General features: G+C 38.5%; 1 protein-coding gene across 9 annotated transcripts in view; it reads right to left on the bottom strand.

Annotated features, from left to right (window-relative positions):
• Positions 1 to 21,091, bottom strand: part of PDE10A (phosphodiesterase 10A) — a 362,722-nt gene that overhangs the window by 6,610 nt on the left and 335,021 nt on the right. For all 9 annotated transcript variants that reach the window (XM_030929478.1, XM_030929471.1, XM_030929470.1 and 6 more), the window contains 3 exons: positions 9,113 to 9,224; positions 4,922 to 5,002; positions 2,083 to 2,171 (listed from right to left, as the gene is read on the bottom strand). In XM_030929478.1, the coding sequence (XP_030785338.1) occupies positions 2,083 to 2,171; positions 4,922 to 5,002; positions 9,113 to 9,224 (282 nt within the window). The remainder of the gene's footprint in view (positions 1 to 2,082; positions 2,172 to 4,921; positions 5,003 to 9,112; positions 9,225 to 21,091) is intronic.

The raw sequence follows: 21,091 nt of genomic DNA, 5'->3' as shown, positions 1-21,091 counted from the left end.
CACATTCCTGTGTAAAGTCACACGGCAATCTTGGCATTGGGAAATACAAAACTCCTACAAGACACAGTTTTATGATTCTCTCCAATTTCTTTTAGCAAACATTCTAAGACACATTCAGACAGACAAAACCCTAAAATATAACTGAAAAGTGTGGCCCTTTTAACTTCTGTAACATATCATGAGGTATTATTTTTCCAGACCCTAGAGACTTCCGATATATTGGAAAAAGCCATACACTAATTTTGGTATGTTTCCTTGAACACTGAGGATACATCATAAACTCTTTAAGCGTTAATAAGATTAAAATGGCCTTTAAGAGGTTATGTGGTCCAGCCAAGTATACTGAAGCCTGAATGAGGCAGAGCTGCCCACACAGTGGACACTGTGTTCTCAGAGTTCCACAAGGAAGGCACCTCCACAGCTCCCTACAATGCTGAGCACACGCAGTCAGCACTCATGCCCTGGCTTCCAAGTACCTGGCATAAAACACACAGGATTTCTGGACAGGAAAGGACTTTTGAAGATTGCTTAGTATTTATTTAAACAACATCTTTGAATTTACATTGATATTCCACTTTCTCTTTAATTTTGCACAAACTTTTATAACCTAATTCCCTCAAGAATGATCTGGCCTCACACTCCATAGTGCCCACTATGACTCAGGCTTTTGTAATAAGGTAAGATTTTAATAAACTACCAGGGAGTAAGGTCAATTAAGGCTCAGCAAAACAAGGTGGGATGCTACGTTTGTCTCCACAGGAGCAGGGAGGAAGGAGAAACCATTTCTTAAATACTATATATACAAATTTTTTAATATTGCCTATTGGTCTTGTTTTCCTTGAAAAAAGTAGAAAAAAAATTTGAACAGCAGAAGATAAGAGTATATTAAGTTTCTGGTTTTGTGTAAAACTCTCTGGCCGGTGTCTGTCCTCCGTCCTCTCACAGGGCGTCCACTCCAACCCACCCCAGGCAGAGCTATGGCTAAGTAGTTAAAACATGGCCCAGAGCCGTGAAAAGACTCACATGCACGGCTGCTGGCTATAACCCTTTGACTTCCTCAGAGGGAATTTATAAAGTAAAATGAAAATCTTTAAAAATACCCAAGGTTCTTAACTGAGTTCACTCTTTAAAAAGGATAAGAAAGGAATAGGGAGAAATATGAATCTAGAAGAGATAATGATGCTTAAATGTCTTGTTGGAAGGAGAAAAAGACTTAAAGACGAAGCGGTTATCCACAATTTAAGGTCCCCTTCTTCCATTTAAACAACAAACTGTGTGATCTCATCAGTCTCTTCCTGCTCAGGCATCCTCAATAGACACCACTGCCTTGTCTTTTTTAAAAACAGCATTGGGCGGGTCCTCTGCAAAATAACAATAATAATAAAAACTTCTTCCTCCTTTTTGGTGTATGAAGGACTTGATATGAATAGACACTCCTCACATACACATAGCGTACTACTTAGGGACATATTGTGGCTGTACGAGTAATGAGAGCCAGGGGCCCCTCTTGCAGGACCGACTCCACGTGTCACTTAGCAGAATGAGGCAGCCTGGTAAAGGGCTTTCTATCCCAGGCCCGAGGACCCCCAGGGACAAGGTCCCCTCAGCACAGATGCAGCTCTCATAAGGCTTGAAACCAAGCTGGTCCTGCAAGAACCACACACACGCCCGTTCTGCAAGAAACACCCGGTACCCCACCCAGACTGAACGTGGGCGTAAGAAAGCAGGAAGGGTCTCCCACACCGAGACAGAGACTCTCCCAGTCACTGGGTCATCTGGGCCCTGACTGTGTCTGGTCCCAGCCCCCAGCCTGTTCCCACTGTCCCTCTCCTCAGAGTGCGGCCAGAAGAAGCTGCCCGAGCACCCAAGGTGCCTGAGGCTCGTCTTTCAGGAGAATTGAACCAAAGGGGAGAAGTCGCGCCCCTGGGGAAGCCAGGCAAGGAGGCCCCGAGCCCCTGAGCACAACGACTCGATACCTAGACAGACGCACAGACCACAGCACACGAGCCGAGTAAAACAATCCTACACAGATCTCAGTGTTTTTAGAAACAATATTGTTACAGCTTGAACCACAGTACATACCTGCATGCTTTAAGGAGAGGCTCCGTGGGAGGGAGGATCTGGGTAAGGGTTGTGTAGCAGGGAATGGCTACAGCATTGTAGAACCCAAGCTGCCTCCGTGCGAAACCACGGACAAGAAACAAAAGTGCATATTAGCAATTCTAGTGATACTTATATTTCTTCAGTGAATGTTCTGTTTCTGAGGCCTCATTATAAAATTACATGTTCTAGTTTTGCTGTATGTGATATTTGGGTTCCATGACCACTATTATGGACTATATTTTAAAATGCATTAAAATGGACTCTAGAAATAAAACACAGGAAGATTCAAAACATATTACAAAGGTTAATACCTACTGAAATCTAAGACCCAAGTACATTAAATGATATTCCGCTAATAGATCAGTCAGTTGATCATTCAAGTGCGGTGTTATCTCCAGTCACCTTTAGCGCTTTCCTGCAGACACTTGAACATAAAGGCTGTGATTCTTGAGCAATTACGGCTCTTCCCGCCCTCGTGCTCAGGTTTGCAGCAGTGCTTTCTGCTTGGCTGCTACTCTTGGCTTTGGTGCCCTGTGTGGTGTCCCAATATTTTCCTCATCCTCCCAGCCCTCTTATTTGAACTAAAATAAATGTCATTGGTTTTATCATAGCTCTTCCCATTTTCTGTTCTTTCAATAGATCACATTTCAAAGTTAAAAAATCTGTCATACTTTAAACAATACACAAAGAATATTTTATTAGGAATTCTGCGTCACTGTGCGAGTAAGACTGGCCTACTAAAGGCCAGATGTAAAAGACACGTGACTACTAGCCAGATAACACAGCTTGTCCAGACATAAGTCACCGGCCAAGTGGCTGCATCATGTACAGGATAAATAGCTCTCTAGATGAGGTGACCCCAAATCACAGCTTACCAATTTCTCTCAAGTACCGAACTTCAGTGATATGCACTGAAGCACACAGGAGGATCAAATTTATGTGGTTCCTTTTTGCTTTCTCCTGTTACAGAGTCTATCGTCATAGCACTCTTACTAGAATAGCGTCTGCGTTATTTCCATTTTTAACTTTATGGCTCATGCTGAGACTTTCTTCTTCTAATATTTAGCAGATGTCATGGGGCAGAAGGTCCCAGAAAAGATACTAATTACCAGAAATTAGAGTATTTCATTATTATGGCAAATAATAATTTCACAGACATCAACTATTTAGAAGCGATATGGTTGGTAGAATATTAACTGATCATAGAACTTTTTCTTTAAACCTTTATTAGGCTGTAAATGAAAATCAAACTATTCTAAAACAAACTATTATCTTAATTAAAAACACGACAGCAAAACCCATATGCTGACAGCATGAATGAGAAATTTCCAGCTAGGCCATGCCTTCTGTTGGGATGACAGTTAACTACTGGGAAGGAAAAACCTTTAGATCTCTATCTTAAATAATACAAGACACATTCCAAACAAGTTAATCAATCAAATGCAAAGTAATAAAGAAGAAACTAAAGAAAATATAAGCAAATAGATTTACTCTCAAGGTGGAAAAGAACTTCTCAAATACATTATGAAAAGCAGACACCGAACAGGAATGACTGACAGCTGTGACTCCATATATGGGAAAATTCCATAAACAGTGGCAAAATGCGACAAAAGCTGCAAAATACACTCGCAGCAAACATGATAGGTATTCAGGATCCGTTTCAGATCTAGAGGGAAAAGTGACCACGCCATCAGAAAACCTAGCCAGGGGCATGAGTGGAGGCGACGGCCATTCATTCAGCCTCTTTGTCGTGCTGGTGCCCCCTGTGAGCGGTGGACTTGCCTCAATTGTGTATAAATCAATTTTAAATAAAGTAGGGAAATTTGAGAACTTATTAAAAACCACCATCCTGTGGATTTTTTGGAACATTTTCTAAACTTATGTGTATCATTAATTATTTGCCCACAACTAACTTCCTTGTTATGCCATTAGAAGATTACTTAACGAAAACCATACTCTCAGAAATACATTACACTACACATACATGCATGCAAAACTAGCAAGGCACAGACCTCTCAAAACATTGGAACACAAACATAAATTATGTAGTATGACCTGAAAAGAGGATAATTCATGTCAATTTATGTTGAAACAAAACACAAAATGCACTGAAGTACTAAGCATTATTTGTCAGAGAAAATGAACCTGAATCAAAATCTATAATGTAACTCTCCAAAAATATCTTTGTTTAGCCAATGACAAAGTATTTTCTGCTTGTTAAAAATAAAACAATTCAAAATCTTCCGCCCCCTCTATTTCAAGTCAGAAAAGAAAGCCTATTTACTGCAATGGCAGCTGAAGAAAGGAGTCATGGCAAAGGTAGTATGAATTCTTTCAATCCACAGAGATTTCCTAACCTTGGTCTTACTGTCCCCAAACTCCATCTAAATGGAGAAGGTTTCAAGTGGTCCTGGCTTCTGTCCCCCGAGCACTAAGTCTTTTCAGTCCACAAGGCAGCCAGGCCCTCAGGATTCCTCACTGTGGCTTTTAGCCTTGTGACCAAAATCAGTGGTTGGAGTTGGCCGTCAAACCCAGATTAAGAGTATAAACTCTTTTAGCATCTACTTTCCTGAGTGTCTTAGGAAGTGAAGGCTCATTTGAGTAGGTGATTATTCAGTGTAAACAGCTGTTCTTTTTCTAGTTCTCAATCCTGTAAGATAAATTTCTAAAGTTTCCATATTAATCACCAGATCTGCCTGCAATAACCCATTCCCTTAACATATTATACGATGACATATGCTTTCCATTCATGTATGATTTTATGCCCATCTTAAACTATTTGATTTCAGCAATTACAATTTACTTTAATAATTCATACCTGGCCTTGGGGGACTTCATCCTTCTTGTCTCTGTCCATCATAGGAATAGGCTGTATTCCCAATTTCTTCATTTCATCACCCTAAGATGAATGGGGGGAAAATCATGCTTTCTCAAATTTCAAATCATTATACAATTTTGATATTACTGAAATATTCCCTTTATTCATTAATTTTCTTCAAAACAAATAATGTTTGTTGTTGTTAACTCAAGAAAAAACAATCAAAATAATGAAAAACTTAATGTATCATTATTTTGTACTTCATCTTGATTTTCTCCACTACTGAATTACCAGAACCCCAGCCATCATTACTGGTTTCATTTTGCAGAAGTTAGTAAATAAATGTTACAATAAGAGGAGATACAGTAAACAGTGAGGAGAAACAACAGTAACAAGATGTGGAATAACCTCCAGGCCCTTCTCTCTTTCAAATGATCTTCCAAGTGCATGGAACTCAGTGACATTTGGCTTTCCAGAGGAATATTTACAGAGGAAGAATAAACAACAACAGTCTGCTAGAATGTGCTAGTGAAGACGCAGTACAACAAATTACACATATCATTTAATTTACAATTATAGAATAGTTACTAAAGATTCACCATGTTAGTTACTAAAGATTCACTTACAGTTATACGTAATAGTTACTAAAGATTCACTATGATGCAGGCACTGAGCTAAGTAACTTATAAATATTACTTCATTTAATCCTCATGAAGTACTCTAGGATACATTGTTCCCATTTTAAAGATTTTAGAAATTATCTTGCTTTTTATTTATTTGTTAAAGTTAACACTTGTTACAATCTTCTTCCTGAAGATTTCCTAATATTTTTCCTAACTTCCCACTCTTCCCTCATATTCTTTATTATTTTAGTAACGTTAGTCATGTTTTTAGAAATCAGAAGTACAGCCTAGAAACTTTCCCAGACTTGTTAAAATAGGGTTTCCAAACCAATTACTATAACCATAATTGAGTATTTTTATGTACAGGACCAAAGCACTTGTCCTGACAAAGCAAAGCCACTGCAAGCATAGCTGTAGTTTCACTGTTACCACTTTACATTTAAAATCAGTGGTCTCAAACTTTTTGCTTCTCTATTCAAAGTGAGTGAGACATACTAAGTCCCCTGCTCTCAAAGACTTGACAAGTCCAACAAGGAAACAGCTTTTTAAACAAACAATGATTGGAATGTGTCCTCAAAACAAAAATGCTACAAAGGGAAAGAATCCAGTGGTACCGACCATGCCTGTAACGGAGGGCGGAGCCAATCTGAGGCTTTCACAGAATGCAGACAGCAGGAGCGTGCCCCAGGCAGAGACTGCAGGGAACAAAGACCTAAATGGCAGCCAGGGGCTGAGACAGGGAATATGCCTGCACAGCAGTGGGCAGGGGGCCAGCCACGTGGGGCTCTCCACACGGAGGTCATGATTTTGGTCTGTATTACAACAAGGGGATCAGAAGCACGGTACGGATGGAATCCGAATTATCATCATCCCTATCTCATAAACTGGCCTGAGGTTAAATACCAAGTGCCAAAGCAGAATTTTAATCTCAAGCAACTGGCACCAAAGACCACATTATTAATTATTTCTGCACAAATTCTAAAAGGTAATGGCAAGGAATTCAGTTAGGAAGTTGCAGTACTCAAGGCATGAGTTGGTGATGATCTGAACAGGGGAATGATCGTGAGGATGGAGAGAAGAGACAGGACTTTATAGATACTGAGATCAACTGTCAGGACTTGGTGAATGTATTCCTGCTTCTTCCTGTGGACTAGTGAGGTTGGTGAAAGGCTTCAACCTGCATGCACCTAAGAGCATGCAGAGAGCTGAATCATTATCTGTGGACTGAATAACCAGGGAATAATAGAAAGGAAAAACATCTCCATTACAAATTGGTCACATTTTGGCATTAAATTCTCCAGCTTTTAATCCTACACCTTCCTTTTGCGTTAAGTTGTCATTTAATGACTGCACGTTTTCTACGTTCATCTAGAATACAGAAATCACATGACAGTCTATGGTTATACTTTCTCATAGCAATCCTGTACCTACACAAAACGTGCATTTTTAGTATGAGATAAAAAGATATTCCACAAACAGTGCAAGGTTTTCGCTCCTGCTGGCATAGTTGCAGTGATGGCTTCATGAATTTTTCTTTTTTTGCAGTGATTCTTACACAGGATTCATTTATGTTAAAATGTCAGCAACCACAGCTGCAGACTTCAATCTAGGGAACCTATCAAGCGACTCAACTTTTTCTTGTCATGTCATGACTTTTCTCTGCTTCTTGGGAGCACTTCCAGCATCCTAGTGTAACTCTGTATAGGTGCTATGGTGTTATGGAGGACTTACGGTATTGCACTAAACACAATGAAAAATATGCACCCCGTCTCTACTAAAAATACAAAAAATTAGCCAGGCATGGTGGCGGGCGCCTGTAGTCCCAGCTACTGGGGAGGCTGAGGCAGGAGAATGGCGTGAACCCGGGAGGCGGAGCTTGCAGTGAGCCGAGATCACACCACTGCACTGCAGCCTAGGCGACTGAGCAAGACTCCGTTTCAAAAAGGAAAAAAAAAAGAAAAAAAGAAAAACATGCAAGAACCACCAGAGATCACTTTTTACTGTGATACACAATTTACTGGACAAACTCCTCAGAGATGATTAGCATCAGAGTGTTTTAAACACAGCATTTTAAGTGGATACTCGTAACACTTGAGCTCACCATAATAGCAAAAGGAGGGTGCTGCAAAATTATTACAGTACTGCCATATGTATGCACTACAGTTAACTTTATACAGTTATGATTTAACACGGCATCTGTTTACATTTCTCTCCACAGTCTCTAAGTGTGTATATAAGTTTTGATAAATTTTAACTTATCATACACTTTTGTGTATTTTATGGTAGTAAATGATAAAATTGACTAGTATCTACATATATTTTATGCACTTATGGCATACCTAAATTAAATTTTTTTAAATATTTCTAGGGTAGGTTGTTCTGTATTTTTGTCATAAATCTCCAAAACATCTTCCAATATATTTACATATAAGTGGATATCTACATATAAGTGGATCCACACAGTTCAAACCCATGTTGTTCAAGGGTCAACTGTGCATCACAATCAATCTTCCTACTTCAGTCTGATGGTAACTAGGTTCTGACACATACACAATAAAATAAAGAAAAAGCTCACGCGAGACCACACATACACGATGTGTAAGGCATTCTGGAGAAATCATGCCAGGAGTATACTCAACTCAAGGTCTGTGATCCTCGTACAGTAAACACACTTTGGCTTTATTATTATGAAATAATTCAACATGATAAACTCTTCCCACTAAACTCGTGGCTGAATGATTTGCTGTTTATGTTTTACATACATGCTTCGGTATGAATGAGATATACGATGGAATTATCAGCTGCTTTGTCCTCCAAATTTACTTTTATTTCTTCAAACCAGAAGAGGTACTCAAAAGATTTATAGCTTTCTTCATAAAGTAATTTTTGAATATGCAAAGGCCTAGGTATTCGTGACTCATTTGGATCAGAGAATTATATTCTACTTACTTACATACAATTCCATGAGCAAATTGAGCAGTACAATGCACATTAGTGATAAATTAGATAAATCAAGAAAAGGTGCTAATAAAAGTCATTTTTGTGTTGTTTCAGGAGTATTAAGGGTGAACATTCCACACATTCTGCAGAACACATAATTTGCAGCTGAGCTATTGATTATATTTACATATTCTCAATGTCTATGGTGCAAAACAATTATTCTCCTGAATTTTTAGCTGCAGGCGGATATATCCCGTATTATGGGACCCTCTGAGTACTTTGTCCAAAGTAGATGGCCAGTAATGGTTACTGAATGAATGAAGGAAAGATCAGCTGTTAAGTACTTTACTGTTAAGAATACTACTTATATAATACTGTTATACTATACCACTGTTCAGTGATTAAGTTCCTAAACTCTTTCAGTTGAGCTCAGAGAATTAGACACATACGCAAGTAATATGTAAAAGAACAATCACTCTCTCTTTGTATCTGCTAAATCCTTCAGTAACTGATTCACCAGAGCTTCTGAAATAACTATCAACATGAACAACCGAAGTATTCTTAGCAATTTATCCACGCATTTAATTTATCCTCACTATCTATGTCAATATAAAAATCAAGAACATACCTCAGCCCAGAATTCTGCATATATATCATTTGCCGTCAATTTTGTAACGGGCCACAGTTTTGTCACAGAACAAAGGTCACAGGCCGTCATCATCAAACCAATTACACGGTCTCTAGAACACAACAATATAAGACTGGTCAGCATAGCATGTGCACATTTATAATAAGGACTAGAAAGACTTCTGTATTTCAGGAATGAAGTTTAAGTACGTATTACTTCATTAAACAGCACATAGAAGTGACAGCCAGGACAGTAAAATGGAATGAAAAATTAGTGTCATTTTAATCATAAGAACGGAAGTCATTTCTATCACAAGTCCCATATGTTCCTGTTGCCTCAATGCTACTGAAGAAATCAAATACATTGTAGGCTTTGGCGAGGCTGTCATCTAAATCCCCACTTTTAGGGCTATGGACCAGGCTTTCATTCTCATTGAATTCTGGAAATTGAGATTGGGAAGATGTCTTAAGAGAAAATCTATCCCAATCCTTTCATTTTATATTAGCAAAGTCTAGGGTGCACAGAAATGAAATGACTTTTCCAAAGGGACAGGAATTTGTGGCAAGGCCAGAGGAGGAGGTAGCCGTGTAACTTTGTTCCTCGCTCTCCCCGTGCGAGTGTGTGAGCTGGGTGCAGCCTCCAAACACTGTGCTTCTCATTAGCAGATATTGCTTTTCAACACCAGTCTTTCAACCAAAATGACTTCCCTTTTCAGCTGCTTGCATTTATAACTATGTACTCCATGTCTAACTTTATTTTCTAATTATGGCTTGGTTTAATCTTTCCTCTTGAAGAACAATAATCACTTTAAAACAATCAAAGACATATCCCCTATAATTTGAATAGATTTGGTCTAGTAATATGTGGCTACCCTAAGTGAAGTCTATACTTAACAGAATGATTAAGTGTAGTAATTAAGAAAGTGTAATGTACAACTTTAGCTTTTATAAAGCAAATTACATAATTTTAAAAGACAAATGATCAACAAGGATATAAAAGTGTGTAATGAGTGAGATGATGCTCTTATTTCTAGCTCCTATCTCAATTCTAATGAGTATAAGCAATCCCCTGCTGTTAACCACTGCCTTACCTCTTCCAGGTCCACATTCTCCATCTGTAGGCACAGTCCTGCCCTAGCTCCCGAGCCTGTCTTGACCCGGGCAGACAGCACATTAGCTCAAGCTAAGATGTTTGGACACCTGGAATACCCTGATTCTTATGACACCATATATCACAGAGTTCTTTATTTTCCATCAGCTCGCTTCCTTTAGCCCATTTAAGTAATCATCAGCTTTACCACCTTACTTTTTGTAAGGGCACATTTCAAGAGGGTATCAGGTCTCTTACAGGTTAGACTAAATCCCTTTACAAACATTGGATAGATTTATGCATACCCTTCCTGTAACCCCAAACAGATGCCATGTGAAGATTCAAATCCCTTACAGTGATCAGGGAAATCTTACTGGAAGATTTTCTTAATGAGGTAGTTTCCAAGAACTTTGCGGCTTGAAGAATATTTTTGGATTTGGACTTCTAAAGTAATGAATATATGACCTTTTTTTTCAACAGGTAAATTCATTTAAACACAAATCGAATGTGAAAAACTACCATTTACAAATATTTCATATGTTTAAAATAATTCAATCTCATTAATTTATATTTGCCAAAAAAATCAGTTTATCATGGTAAATAATCTAATAAGGTTAATGAGGTTTATTTCAAAAACACTTTCATAAATCTGTAAAACAAAAGAAACGTCAATAGAACTGGGCATTATAAAATACATGAAAGCAATTTTCTTGCTAGAAATTATTCCCAACGTAAGGTTGCCAATATAAGGATTGAAAGGATTGTAAAATAGTTATTTAGATTTCACTATCAAAATTACTTAGACAAAGCACAAAAAATAAAACAGATTAGAAATTTAGCATCAAACGTCTTTAATAAATATAATTACTCATTTTTTACTCCCAATTCCAAACCAGTTAGATGGCCATGGCTGTACAGAAATACCATTGGGATCAACATTTTATTTCTATGCATGAATGGAATGTAGAACTGACTGCTAACTGGGATAGATCCTTAACTCCAAATGTGCTTTAATGACCATTTGTGAAAGGGATCATGTCCATGCTAAGCCTACTCTTGGTGTGAGTTCATATAACCTAGTCACTAAAAACAGTGAAGAAGAGCCCAACACAACTCCTATAAAACGATTCTTAGTCACACAATATCACAAGGTTTAACTACATTCATTTATCCGCAAACGTTTTGAATGCCTACATGTATCAGGCAGTTACAGCAAAGAACCAAATAGACCCTGTTCTCAGAGTAATAATGTTCTAGTAGGGCAAGGCAGACAATCAACAGGTCAAAACTTTCATGAAGCAAGTGCTGGGTAAAAAATAAAAAAATAAAAAAAAATAAACAAATACATAAATACATAAAGGGAGGCTACCACGTGAAGATCTGGAAGGTCCAGCAGAGAGAAGTGCATGTGAAGTCCTAATGTGGAAACAAGCAAGGCCGGTTTGAAGAACAAAAAGAAATGCCATTCTGGTTGCGACACACTGAGTGAAGTGAAACATGGAATGTAGTTAAGTTTGGAGAAACAGGCTGGAGACAAGATAGGAGTTTAATTTTTATTCCAAGTTTGACGGTAAAATCTTGGTGGCTTTTCCCAGAGGAGTGGCCTGATACAGGTATTAAAGAGGATCACTCGGGTCTGCTGGGTGGAGATGACGTACAGACCTGTGAAGGGGCAAGGGCAGGTTCGGAGTGATCACTCAGGAGAACACTACAGTAGTTCAGATGAGAGGTGAGGGCAGCTTGAATTATGGTGAGAGTAGTGGGATGGGGGAGTAGGAGGAATCCAGACATTAGAGGCAGAGCCAAATGCAAATTATTAACACCTGTAAGGGTTATAAAGCCAAGGCATCTCTCTCTCCCATCTTCCTTTCCTTTTCCCCCCTTTATGCCCGACTCTCATATATTAATTATTCCAGATCAAGTGGAGTAGATAAAGAGCACAGGCTCTATCACAGGTGTGCAGATATTCCAACCTGAAAGAGGTGGGCACCTCTCCCCAGCGTGCAGGTTTGCCTTCTCAGTATCATCCTATTTCGAGATTTTCTTCCCACATCAGAAGATCATGGAATCACAGAACTTTACCAAAGGAAGGCAAAATAGACCACATAGCCTGCAGTACTTCAGATGAGTTACAGATGGGCAAGAAGGAAGCCCAGCCCTCCCACACTACCCCCAATCCCATGCCACACACTCTGTAAACCTGGCCAGCCAAGGATATACTATTTTGCTGGAAAAGAAGAAGAAACACACATTCTCTAATTTTATAATGATTATTTGAAATTTCTTTTGAATTTCTGTATTCAAAAGTATACTGATGTATAAGCAAAGACCAGAATTCTGTTATGAAGTAGTTTTAATTATAACTGTTAAGAGTGGTTAAGTGTTATCAAGTGGTTAACTAGAAAGCAAACATGTGGAGGATGTACAGTGGATGTTTTGTTTAGAAGCTGCCATCTAGCCTCATTTTAATGATTTTACTTTAAAATAAAGTCATGCATAGAATTTGAAAAGAAACTAGGTTCAATTCTTTTTTTCTCTAAATGATCATCTTAAAGCTTTTTTTTATCTTGCTTTTAAACTCATTTTCAAGGGGTTTTAAATCATTGGGTTGAGTAATTTAAATCACATCTGTAATAACCACTATACTTTCATCAAAATGTGACCTATTTTGACTAATGTATTAAACATTAAGCTAGCCTAAGGATAATATAGTTTTTCTGAAAGTATTATTTGAACAGCTGCATACTCAAAACCATAGAAAATATTTTAGAATCTTACTGTTCCCAATGGCATAAATAACTTTCATATAAGTATAAACATGATATAGTAATTATCTCACTAAAATATACTTTAAATTTAAGTTCTAAAACCTTAATAAAACCCTAAATATGTTGCTTCTTTTAAAAATACATTTTTCTCCATTCCAGAGAGAGAAAGAAATTATAAACGAATGGAAAATGAATCTTAGGTAAATGACTGCCACAGAGGAAACTGCTGTTATTAAAGTTAATGCCAGAATTCTTGTACGATTCCTAGAGTTAACAACCTTTACATGGTCTCACAGAGTACCATACGTAACTTTAAATCAAATGGGAACATCAGTGATCTTCCTTTAGAATTTTGCTTCCCCACATTTCAGGTTCTTCAGTTGAAACATCAAACATTCCTGACAGAGGGAGTCTTTATGCACTTACAGTCCTATAGCAGGTAAAGGCTGGAGGCTGCTGCCGCATTTGGGAAATGCTAAAGAAATCACATTACAGTATATATATATATATATAAAACAGATCACACATCACATAGACACATTTGTTCTTCAAAGCACACAGCAATAGCTATGTAAAAATATAGAACTTTTCAAGTTTTATTTCTGAATTATTTGAAGAATTAAAAAGAATTGTTTAAGTGTTTAATACTGTACCCTTTCTTTGACGTGCATGTACATCTAAATTAAGAAAAGACTTCAAGGGAAGTGGAGCAAAGGGATTGCTTTTGAAGGGTACAAATATTATCTGGGACTAAGAGAATAAACATCTTCATTTTAAAAAGGTAACAAAAATAAAAGAAATTATGATTTTTAAGCCACAATTTCAAATTATGAAATTAGTTTATCTTTACAATTTGTGTTTAAGAAAGGCAGTTCCTGCATGAAATACATGAAAGTAAAAATTATAAAACTACCAACAACTTCCATATTTGTCATCTTAATACTTAAAAGGATACTTTTACCTGATATCATAGCCTAAAACGCACTATGGTCTTTTCTGAATTTGCTGAAATGGTCCTTAGGCAAGACTATACTTGGTTCTATTTAGCCATAACGAGACCATGCTTGCTAATTTCAACAAAAAACAATAACTCTACTTTTGCCTATGCTTGGCTTGAGTTCAGAGCTGGTTTCCAGATATGACATTTGCTTTTAGTTGTAGTCAGGAAAAGCTCTTTGAAGGGAAATTTCAGTGCAGAAATCAAGCAGTTCACAGATGATTGGTGGCCCTGCATTACGTTTCCTCTGTCTTTTCTGTGACTAGCAAATCCCCTTTCATAAGCTAGATTTAAATTGTCTGATATAGTTGTCCCCCACCCAAATCTCATCTTAAATTGTAGTTCCCGTTATCACCAGATGTTGTGGGAGGGATGAGGTGGAGATAACTGAATCATGGGGGCAGTTTCTCCCTTCCTGTTTTGTGATGGGAGTTAGTTTTCACAAGAGCTGATGGTTTTATAAGGGGTTTCCCCCTTTGCTGGACACTCATTTTTCTCTCTCCTGCTGCCACGTGAAGAAGGATGTGTTAACTTCCCCTTCTGCCATAACTGTAAGTCTCCTGAGGCTTCACCCAGACATGCTGAACTGTGAGTTAATTAAACCTCTTTCCTTTATAAATTACCCAGTTTTGGGTATTTCTTCATAGCAGCATGAGAAAAATAGACTAATACAGTAAATTGGTACTGCAGAGAGTTGGGTGCTGCTATAAAGATACATGAAACTGTGGAAGTGACTTTGGAACTGGGTAATAGGCAGAGGTAAGAACAGTTTGGATGGCTCAGAAGGCAGGAAAATGTGGGAAAGTTTGGAACTTCCTAGAGACTTGGGGAACTCAGAAGACAGGAAGATGTGGGAAGGTTTGAAACTTCCTGGAGACTTGTTGAATGGCTTTGACAAAAATGCTGATAGTGATAAGGACAATTAAGTCCAGGCTGGTCCAGGTGGTCTCAGATGTAGATGAGGAAGTTGTTGGGAACTGGAATAAAGGTCACTCTTGCTATGCAAAGAGACTGGTGGCATTTTGCCCCTGCCCTAGGGAACTGTGGAACTTTGAACTTGAGAGAGACGACTTAGGGTATCTGGTGGAAGAAATTTCTAAGTGGCAAAGCATTCAGGGGAAAGCAGAGCATAAAAGTTTGAAAAATGTGCAGCCTGATGATGTGGTAGAAACGAACAAATTTTCTGGGGAGAAATTCAAGCCGCTGCAGAAACTTACTTAAGTAAGGAAGAACTGAGTGTTAATCACCAAGACAATGGCAAAAATGTCTCGAGGGCATGTAAAAGACCTGCATGGCAGCTCCTCCCATCACAGGCCCAGAGGCCTAGGGGGGAAAAATGGTTTCACAGGCCTCCCCCTGCGCTATGTAGGGGTGCCTGTGTACATGTGACATGGTGCCCTGTTTACCAGCTGCTTCAACTCCAGTGGTGACTAAAAGGGGCCAATGTACAGCCCAGGTTGTTGTTTCAGTGGATGCAAGCCCCAGGCCTTGGTGGCTTACATGTGGTGTCAGGCCTGCAGGTGCAGAGAAGTCAAGAATTGAGGTTTCAGAGGATGTATGGAAAAACCTAGAGGTCCAAGCAGAAGTTTGCTGCAGGGCCAGAGCCCTCATGGAGAACCTCTGCTAGGGTAGTGTGAAAGGGAAATGTGAAGTCAGAGCCCCCACACAGAGTTCCCACTGGGGCAGTGCCTTGTGGAGCTGTGAGAAGAGGGCCACTATCCTCCAGATCCCAGAATGGTAGATCCACCTACAGCTTGCACGATGCACCTGGAAAAGCTGTAGACACTCAGTGGCAGCCCATGCAAGCAGTCGGGAGGGTAACTGTATCCTGCAGAGCCACAGGAGCAGAGCTTCCGAAGGCCATAGGAGCCCACCTCCTGCATCAGCATGACCTGAATGTGAGACATGGAGTTGAAGTAGATCATTTTGGAACTTTAAGGTTTAATGCCTGCCCTACTGGATTTTGGATTTGTATGGGGCATGTAACCCCTTTGTTTTGGCCAATTTCTCCCATTTGGAATGGCTATATTTACCCAATGCCTGTATCTCCACTGAATTTAGGAAGTAACTAACTTGCTTTTGATTTTATAGGCTCATAGGTGGAAGGGACTTGTGTCAGATGAGACTTTGGATTTGAACTTTTGAGTTAACACTGGAATTAGTTAAGAATTTAAGGGACCGTTGGAAGTATAGGATTGTGTTTGGAATTGTGAGGACAAGAGATCTGGAAGGGGCCAGGGCAGAATGACATGGTTTGGCTGTGTCCCCACCCAAATCCCATCTTGAATTGTAGTCCCCCTAATCCTCACTTGTCATGGGAGGGACCAGGTGGAGATAAGTGAAACGTGGGAGTAGCTTCCCCATCCTGTTCTCATGATAGTGAGTTAGTTCTCACAAAAGCTGATGGTTTTTTAAGGGGTTTCCCTCTTCACTCGGCACACACATTCTTCTCCCTCCTACTGCCATGTGAAGAAGGATGTGTTTTCTTCCCCTTCCATCATGATTATAAGTTTTCTGAGGCCTCCCTAGCCATGCTAAACTATGAGTAAATTAAACCTCTTTTCTTTATAAATTACTCAGTCTCGGCTATGTTTTTATTAGCAGCACAAGAACAGACTAATACACTGTCTAATAATTGATTTCTAGGATCCTAAATTCACTTGTCAGTCTTTGCTATTTATAAAGTTTAAAAAATATTTATTATTAAGTGTAAGGTATTTGTGAGGTCTGCACTTTATGTCCTATGTAAACAAATTCTTCATCTGCATTTGAAACACACACAACAATGACTTTCATACACAATTGGGTTTTGGTTGTTTCATTTTGAAAATAAAATATAATAAAATATACCCAGTGTCTTTAATCACAGTTGTGGTCACAATGTCAGTATGAGTAAATGACATAATAGCTAACGACATCATAGTAAATGTGAGGGGCAGATGGTAAGGACAAAAGGTGGGAAGCAAGTGTCAGAAGATTAGGACTTCTGGTTGGGTGCGGTGGCTCACGCCTGTAATCCCAGCACTTTGGGAGGCGAAGGTGGGCGGATCACAAGGTCAGGAGATCGAGGCCATCCTGGCTAACAGAGGGAAACCCCGTCTCTACTAAAAATACAAAAAATTAGCCAGGCGTGTTGGCGGGCGCCTGTAGTCCTAGCGACTCAGGAGGCTGAGGCAGGAGAATGGCGTGAATCCAGGAGACGGAGCTTGCAGTGAGCTCAGATAGTGCCACTGAACTCCAGCCTGGGTGACAGAGCGAGACTCCGTTTCAAAAAAAAAAAAAAAAAAGATGAACACTTCCAGCAAAAGTCAAGAGAATGTAACTCCAGAATGAATGAAACAAAGAATGAAATTAAAAAAAAAAAAAATTACCAGGACAAAAATTGCCAACAATCAAAGATATACATGAGTATATGATCACATTATACAGCCTATACTTTGAATTACTTGCTATTTTGGATTATTCGTTTATCTAAGAAATATTTGCTGAACACCTACTATGTGCTAGACACTGTCACAGTTATCCATACCTCTGGGCCTTACCACTACACAAAAGCCCAGAATGTGATGCTTTCCATTACATGACATTCCATCATTGCAACAAGGATGGTATACCAAATCATTTATGTTCAAGCCAATACAGTTTTGAGAGCAAAAGCCAGCACTGCTATGAATTATTTTAGCTCAACAGGTGTTAGCTGAGATTGATCCAGCCAAACTGTGGAGTATGGTCACTCTAATTTTAACACAAAATATCCATGAAATAAACAATGAAAACATAAAATTTGACAATTTTTTTTTTGAGACTGAGTCTCACGCTGTTGTCCAGACTGGAGTGCAGTGATGCGATCTCAGCTTACTGCAACCTCTGCCTCCCGGGTTCAAGTGATTCTCCTGCCTCAGCCTCCTAAGTAGCTGGGATTATAGGTGCCTGCCACCATGCCCAGTTGATTTTTGTATTTTTAGTAGAGATGGGGTTTCACCATGTTAGCCAGGCTGGTCTCAAACTCCTGACCTCAAGTCATCTGCCCACCTTGGCCTCCCAAAGTGCTGGGATTACAGGTGTGAGCCACTGCACCCAGACGATTTGAGAATTATTCTAAAAATATTAACTTTAAGTATTAATTTTTCTACTAAATGAAAATGCATTTATAAGTTGCACCTTTCTCTCTGTCTAGTTATGGTACAGAAATATACTGATTCTTAATACAAATAAGGATGTCTGGCTCTATACATTAGGCAACTTGAGTTCTCAAGCCAAGTCTGCCATTTATTTCTTCAAATGAAACAGACACTCCTCCTGTGTTTTAGTATTAATTCTGGATAGAAAGGAAGAGGCCACTGACTGTCATCTAGCAACTACCCAAGATAGTAATTATAATTGACATCTCCAAAAAAGATCACCTAAGAAATATTATCATATATTAGCTACAAAGTTTCAAACAATATCAGATAAATTGATTCACTAAAAGTATAAAACAAATGAAACTAAGTTAGATATTTATCAAACTAATAAACAACAAGCATTTAAAAAATTAGTTCTATTTTTAACAAATGGTGCCAGAACAACTGGACATCTGCATGCAAAAACAAAAATAAAAACAAAAACAAAAAACAAACAATGCATCTAGACAGAGACCTTACAACCTTTAATTCAAACTTAATTCAAAATGGATCACAACCTTAAATACAACACACAAAACTGTAACATATATATAACATAGAAGAAAAATCTAGTTCATCCAGAATTTGATGATTACTTTTAAATACAACACAAAGGCATGATTCATGAAAGAGTAAGCTAGACTTCATTAAAAATTAAAAAATTTATGCCCTGCAAAAGACACTGTCAAGAGTAAAAAGGCAAGCCACAGACTGAGAGAAAACATTGGCAAAAGGCATACCTGATCAAAGACCGTTACCACAAATATACAGAGAACCCTTAAAATTCAACAATAAAGAAACAATACCCAAATATAAAACAGGGCTAAAGACACGAACTGACACCCCACTAAAAATATATATAAAGATGGCAAATAAGCATGTGAAAAGATAGTCCACATCATATGTCATCATAAATATGTGGATTAAGACAATGAGATAACACTACACATCTATTAGAATGGCAAAGATCCAGAAAACTAACAATGCCCAATGCTGGATATGGAGTAAGAGGAATTCTCATTCATTGCTGGTGGGAATGCAAAAAGGTCCAGCCATTGTGGAAAACAGTCTGGTATATTTCATACAGAATTAGACATACTCTGATAATATGGCCCAGTAATCATGCTCCTTAGTATTTACCCAGAGGAGTTGGAAACTTATGCTTACAAAAACACCTGCACATGGATGTATAGACAGCTTTATGAATAACTGTCAAAACTGGGAAATAACAATGATGTCCTTCCGTAGATGAATGGGTAAATGAATGTTGGTACATCCACACAATGCAATAATTATTCGATGCTAAAAAGAAATGAGCTATCAAGCCATGAAAAGACATGGAAGAAACTTAAATGCATATTACTTTGTGGAAAAAGCCAATTTGAAAGTCAACTATTCTATGATTCCAACTATATGACATTCTGGAAAAGGCAATGGTATGAGGACTGTAAAAGGATCAGGGATTGCCAGGGGTTGTGGAGAGTGAGGAATGAATAGGCAGAGCACGAGGGATTTCTAGGGCAGTGGAATTCTCAAGTGTGATACTAAAATGGTGGATACACTTGTCCAAACCCATCGAATGTACATCATTAAGCCTGCATCCTAATGTCAACTACAGACTTTAGGTGATAATGATGATTCAATGTTGGTTCATTAATTGTAATAAATGTACGATTCTGGTGCAGGATACCAACAGTGGGGGAAGTTGTCCATGTGTGGGGACCAGGATACAGAGGAACTCTGTACTTTCTATCCAATCTTTCTGTGAATCTAAAATTGCTTTAAGAAATAAAGTTGGTTAATTCAAAAAAGAATTATAGTTTCAAATAAGATGGAAAATTGATAGGCTAAGATAAATGCCCACATCAGAAATAACAGCTGGAACTAAGTTCCAAAAGAAAAGATGAATTGTTAGTAAAGGCATGACACCACACTGATAAGCAAAGGTAAATTGTATAATAAAGAAAACAAGTCTGGAAATGTATTTCTGGCTTAAGACCATACCTTAACAGAGAAAAAATAATTTTGGAGAAGTATCCTTTTTGAATAATATGGAGAAAACTCATGAGCCATCCTGAAGAAAGAATAACCAGCAGTGGAGGCAAGTGCCCATTGGATAACCACATCAGTCCTAAGGCCAACGACATCAGCTAAGAGCACACTTACTCTTGTTTCTTTTGAACATGAATTGTCCAAACAAGAAAATAAAGAGTAAGATACAAAAGCCACTTCGAGCTGGAGATGGTATCTGCACATCTGCACAGAAGAGAACTGAGTTATTTGAATAACTCAAATCAGTTGCTCAACTGAGTGACTGAATTCCAATTGAGTTATTTCTACAACTGAGGTAAAGCTTCCATCTGCAGACTTCAGATGGGAGAAACAACTGTAAAGATACAGATGGTGCCACCTAGGGAATATGGGAAGCAATCCCAAACCTTTGAAAAGGACAGGTGGAGGAGTCCACATCCTCGTAACAGGGGAAATGATGTCTGTGTTAACCGGAGTGTTATAAGGAGCTCTAGAAAATGGTGAGGAGAAGAGAAGGGTTTCTAATAGCCATGAGGGCATTTCCACGCTGGTGGTAAAAGCCTTCCAGTGACCAAATTCCACATAGTCCATCTCCTACGACAGCAAAAAATGGCTTGTGTTGGGGCAATTCCTTACATAATTAGCCATTACAGCAATGTAAATGTGTGAATTTTGGACTCGTTATTAATTCTTAAGTACATTATAACTTTACTAATTATAAAGCAGAATTCTGTGGACCGCTTCTATGAGCTTCTCAATTCCTAATCACCTCACAGCGAGATAAGATCTCACTTAGTGAATTAAGGAACATTCTATATTAATCTTTTAATTATTTCATTTAAAGTGATACTGAGGTAATTGACATCTTAAGAACAAAATACTTCAAACAAAATGCTTTGTATTTTATCACAGCAGATTTCTAGATCATGTT

Source organism: Rhinopithecus roxellana, chromosome 4 (assembly GCF_007565055.1).
Source record: "Rhinopithecus roxellana isolate Shanxi Qingling chromosome 4, ASM756505v1, whole genome shotgun sequence".
Taxonomy (NCBI): domain Eukaryota; kingdom Metazoa; phylum Chordata; class Mammalia; order Primates; family Cercopithecidae; genus Rhinopithecus; species Rhinopithecus roxellana.
Note: the sequence above shows the minus strand (reverse complement) of the source record. Positions and strands in the feature narration are given on the sequence as shown.